Source organism: Vollenhovia emeryi, unplaced genomic scaffold, assembly GCF_000949405.1.
Source record: "Vollenhovia emeryi isolate VEMERY1.0 unplaced genomic scaffold, V.emery_V1.0 DF939137.1, whole genome shotgun sequence".
Classification (NCBI taxonomy): Eukaryota; Metazoa; Arthropoda; class Insecta; order Hymenoptera; family Formicidae; genus Vollenhovia; species Vollenhovia emeryi.
Window position 1 is genome coordinate 1,288,211 of NW_011967229.1, and position 5,757 is coordinate 1,293,967.

Here is a 5,757-nt window from a genome sequence, read left to right on the forward strand (position 1 = left end):
AATGATTTCCTGGTTGGGGTAATATTTTTCGCAATAAGAATTTCAATTGCCAGATACGGTCAATAAAAATCATTGATGTTGTTAATTACTGCTGGTGACTTTTAAGAGTATTCTTAATAGTTAATTTCTAAAACTGAGCAAAGTGTAATTTTACTTCCGTTCTCAAAAGTATTGACCGTATCTTCGTGACTCGATCTTTGAATATAAAATTCAAGCACATAAATATAGAAAAAATGTTACTTTGCGTTATATTTATTTTAATTATCTTCCGCGATAAAAAAATTAAAATTTATAATATGGATGAAATTAAACAATTAATAATTCTTGAATATGTTGTGTAAAACTGATCGCGAAAACCGACCGCAAAAATACGAGATGCGTGTGACTATGCATGTATTTATGCTAAACGCATCTTGAAAGTATCGCGAGACATGTAGAATAAATGACGTAAGATCCAGAAAAAAGCAACTTGCCGCACGAATGACACCGATATTATAATTGAATATTACGGTTAATCGATAATCTCAAATAAAGTATGAAAATAATTCTAATTTATTCATTCTCGACAAAATACACTGGTCAAAAAAATTAACACAACAAGAAATTTACATCAAAATTTCGCGAATTTCAAATAAGCGTAACTTCGTGAAAACTGGTCGAATCGAAAAGTTTGTTTTTTCATTTTATAGGGCAAAAGCCTCTGCTTTAAGAAGCTCTTATTGGAATTTGTATTCACTCTTCCCATTTCCCGGAACTTTCTCAAAATCAAGATCACGTTTTTTCTCTAAAAAATTGCACACTTTGACGCACTGTACGGAGAGTAATAATTTTTCTTCGCCAGTTCTGCTTACGGTATCAAAAAGTGTATACTTTTCTCTTCAATTAAAAAAAAAAAGAAGTTCCTACGATTTTTTTCGCCAAATCACAGCTCATTGAAGTAACTCTTGTGTTTTCGACAATAACCGACGATATCTCCGTTAAAAATCATCGTAGCAAGAACGTTTTTTTTTTAAATTAAAGCTTGCACTTTCAGCTTCAAAAACTAGTCACCAGATTTTTCCTCGAACGCATCTGCGCTGCTGTAGCTTTTAAAATGTAAGGACATATTTTTACTTAAAAAGTAACCAACTTTGGCCGGGTGCCCGGGCGTAGGAAATTTTTCCTCGCTAATTCTGCCCGAAGTATCAAAAAGTGTACTTTTCCCTACAATTAAAAAAAAGAAGTTACTGCGATTTTTTTTCGCCAAGTTGCAGCTTTTTGAAGTAACCCTTGTATTTTCGTTCATTACCGTCGACATCAGCGTAACCCAATGTGCACGTGGAGGTTGCCGATCGGATTTTGCACATCATTCAACTTTAAATTTATTTCCATCTAGACGCAATTTTTTCAAATCACTCGAAATGTGAAGAATTTAACTTTACCGAGCGTTAATACTAGTAAATAATCAAAATAATTTTAAATTCCTTTCTTTTTGTGGTTTTATGAAGAGATTCGTGTATTATCAATCTCTCTTTCCGTGTCTCTGTCTCTGTCTTAATATATAGGTGTAGACTAGTGTAGAGTAAAGTCCTCTATTGTAAGAGTTATAAGTTTCTAATATGAGATAGCAGGTTTTCAACACCCAAATTTAATCACAAATCGTCTTTCGCAACACAATCCAACGGTGAACTTTCCACTAAACAAATTTCACCTCAAGGTCAATAAATTTATAGTGGAATCAATAGATGCTGCCTATTAATTTAACAGAAACATCCCGTTATCTCATACTAGGAGCCTATCCTCATAATAGGGGACTTTCTTCTATGTATAAATATATATATATGTATGTACATAAGCGCCTAAATTTTTTGATCGATTTTCAAGGGTTCTGTGAAGGTGCAAAGGAGTTATAACAAATTGGAACAGTCAAATAAAGACTACATTGGCATGTTAGACAGTTTGAGTTATACGACGCGGAAAAAGGAAGAAGACATGAGAAGAGCTTCGGAGATATCTCTGAAAAATATCTCGAAAATGAGACGTGCCTCGGGAATATTAACCGCAAGTTCTATCGTTGTGAGATGACCATTATCATTCGTTCCTTTTAATTAGAAAGCACAGAGACTGTCGAAATTTGATATATGATGTCTTGGTCTAATCAAAATATACGTAAATGAAATACGATAAGATAATTGAAAGAGATACTTGTATAGCATGTTCGCTAATAGTCTTACTTGCCCTAAAGCCAATCAATTAATTAGATTGTTATTATGCCATCGTTCAACAGTCTGACATTGATGATTCCGATTATGCGGCGCATATCCCGGAAGCCGAGATGATGGCGCATGGTCGAATATCCGGCAGAGTATACAGGGAATATTTGCATCGCGGAGGCAACTGTTTCACCCTGTTCATTCTGCTACTGCTCTTTATCATCAGTCAGGTTGCCATCACCGGGACTGATTACTGGCTATCGTACTGGACCAACTTGGAGAATGTCAGGTGCATCAAAAACACTAGTGACATTAGACAGTTCGCAAACATGTACAACGACAGATTCCTTGGGTCGATCTTCACGCTGAACCCGGACGGTCTGCTCAGTACTGTGGATGCCATATACATATACACATTCTGCATCATCGCCTCCATAGCCACCGTTCTGCTCCGCAGCTTCCTCTTCATGAAAATCTGCACACAGTCGAGCTGCAACCTGCACAATACCATGTTGTCCAGTCTATTGAAGGCACGCATGTCCTTCTTTCACGTCAATCCTTCCGGTGAGCAATAATCACATGATCCCGACAGGTAGAAAGAAATTGTCCCGTTATGTAAGAGTTTACGAAAGAAGGGGACGTAAAAGTCGCCATTTTTCGCTTAAAAAGAGAACCTGCAAAGCATGTTTCGCTGATTCTTAAAATGTCAGGTGGTAGTGTTTGAGTTTCGAAACAAGCACTACATTTCCATTTAATGAATTCTACACCACGACGTTGTATAGGAATGCATACGAGTAAGAGTTAGGCTGATGGCAGACAACTATCCGTAAGCGCTTAAGACTGACGTAGCCGGAGACTTAAGGTAAGGCAGAGAAAAACGTAAAAGAAAAACGTGGAACACGTGTTCCTTACGGTTTACGTTTTTCTCTGCCTTACCTTAAGTCTCCGGCTACGTCAGTCTTAAGCGCTTACGGATAGTTGTCTGCCATCAGCCTTAATGTGTTTTGTGTAAAGTAAGTGTTGCACAGTAATGTTGTAAAATGAACTAAATTATTGAGCTTATATATTTCGCGATTTCAACCTCTTGATCATGAACCTCAATTTCCGGATTTTTCTTCAACCTTGTTCAGATTTACCAGTTTTCATGTTTTAGGGAGAATTTTAAATAGATTTTCAAAAGAAATTAATACTGTCGACGTGCTGCTGCCCAATACAATGTTGGACGCGATTCAGTTGTGTTTCACATTGAGTGGTATAATGATCATGGAGGCGATAATTAATCTCTGGATGCTGATGCCGATAGCAGTACTGGTCGTCTTATTATACTTTGCGACGAAACTTTATATGAGATTAGCTCAGAACATCAAACGTCTCGAAGGCATAAGTAAGTAATGAAACTCGAGTAACTCGTCATCAGACAGGAATGAGAGAGGATGCGCGTGGCGTATCTCCTTTACCTCTAGAATTGTTCTTACGTTCACCATCAAACTTGAATCTTTAAGTTAATGCCTGCTGCATTTTCAGCAAAGAGTCCATTGTTCACGCACGTGAATGCCACGCTGAACGGTCTGCCAACGATCAGAAGTAGTGGCGCCGGAATCGAGAAGATGATGCGAAAACAGTTCGATATGTTGCAAGACCGGCATAGCGGCACGTGGTACCTTTTCTTAACATACGGGGCAATCTTGGGTCTCTTTACGAATATAATCATGTGTCTATTCATCGCTTTGATTACCATCTCTTTAGTTCTGATAAATGAGAACGGTAAATTATGGCTACTTATAAGACTTTTAGTTGTCGAGGATTAAATACTCGAGGATCAAATACTCCTTGTAATTTTTCTAAAAGACTTTGCGAAGACTCAGGAAGTTACAACAAAGTAGAAAAAATCAAATAGTACTTTCGGTATTCAAGTTTCAGTATGTTTGTTCGTATTTGTACGTACGATTAGTATTTAGGGAAATATGTTTATATAATCTTGAGGAAAATCTTTGAGCTGTTGCAAGTCTCTTCGTTGATCTTCTTGCTGCAGAGATGGTAGACGACAGCACAGCAGGTCTGGCGATATCACAAGCTTTGGTCCTAACCGGTATCTTGCAATACGGCATAAAACAGTTCTCCGAGACGATGTCGCTGATGACATCCGTGGAAAGAGTCCTCGAGTACACGAATCTTCCTCAAGAAAGATCAATTACCTCGGACAGTCCACCGCCGTCTACATGGCCGTCTCAAGGACAATTGATTCTAAAGAACGTCAGCATGAAGTACCACAAAGACGATCCACCGGTCCTAAAGGTAGATAAATCGTTCATTTTTGCGGACATTCTTTATGTTTCGTCACCCTTTTGTGCTTCAGGATCTGAACATATCCATCGAGCCGGGATGAAAAGTTGGAGTGGTGGGACGAACTGGCGCCGGCAAGTCCTCGTTGATCTCAGCACTTTTCCGTCTATTCAACGAATATTTTGAGGGCGAGATTAAGATCGACGGTCGGGACACGAGCACGGTAGGCCTGAGCGACTTACGCTCCAAGATCTCCATCATACCACAGCAACCGGTGCTCTTCTCCGAGAGTCTGCGCTATAATCTGGACCCGTTCAGTCAGTACGACGATATGAAGCTGTGGGAGGTGTTGCGGCAAGTTGAGCTGAATCATGTTGCACTGGATCATGATATTCTGTATGGAGGCCGTAATTTTAGTGATGGTCAGAGGCAGCTCATATGTCTGGCCAGGACTATCCTGAGGAACAATCGCTTGCTGGTTCTGGATGAAGCCACGGCGAATATTGATTCGCAGTGAGTTTTGATGATTCTTTAAGAGTTGGATTGTTTAAATCTTCCCCGGAATATATTATATCATATAATTTCGATTTGGTAATTGTTAACGAATTACCAGCAGTTTTATAAATAATTGAAACTTTTTATTGGTAAAGTATTAATTTTTTAAATTTATTTAGTATCTCCACGTGGTGTATGGTGTTCGTGATGGAGTATTTAATCTTATTATAGTTTCAAATCAGTCCATATCTATTTGTAAGACGCCAGCAGTCATAAACGATCCCTAATGTATTTGTGAATTTCATGTAAATTTATATTTCTGTTTCTAGCACCGATGCTTTAATTCAAGACACTATAAGGAGGAATTTTAAAGAATGCACCGTCGTCACGGTAGCACATCGTTTAAATACCATTATAGACAGCGATCGGATTATTGTGATGGAAGATGGCTCCATCGTGGTAGGTCTCATCGTTTTTATGAAGCCGTAGGTTAAAAAAGTATCAACGTCAGTGTTTTCTCGACAATACCTGGCATTTTTAATAGTACAGAAAAGTTGTTGCGAAAAATATTACCTCAGCCAGGGTTTGAACCTGGACCTCCCTACACTCTAGGCGTCTCACCAATTCGACCACCGAGGCATATGATAATACACTCGACAGCAAAATTAAAGGATCACTAAAATATTGCCGAAAAATTGTCGATATTTAAAGTGCTATAACTTCGTGAAACAAAATCGTACGACAATGTTTCTGGGCTCATTTTAAAGGGCGAAGCCTCTACTTGAGC

The 5,757-nt window shown here is 38.4% G+C and overlaps 1 protein-coding gene across 1 annotated transcript in view; it reads left to right on the forward strand.

The window, feature by feature from the left end:
• The first annotated feature begins 2,072 nt into the window (after positions 1-2,072).
• The window catches only part of LOC105567461 (probable multidrug resistance-associated protein lethal(2)03659), a 4,565-nt gene continuing 880 nt past the window's right edge, over positions 2,073-5,757 (forward strand). The window contains 6 exon segments of the mRNA XM_012022354.1: positions 2,073-2,756; positions 3,346-3,576; positions 3,717-3,956; positions 4,225-4,487; positions 4,549-4,988; positions 5,300-5,429. Coding sequence (XP_011877744.1) covers positions 2,315-2,756; positions 3,346-3,576; positions 3,717-3,956; positions 4,225-4,487; positions 4,549-4,988; positions 5,300-5,429 — 1,746 coding nt within the window. The 5' untranslated portion in view covers positions 2,073-2,314.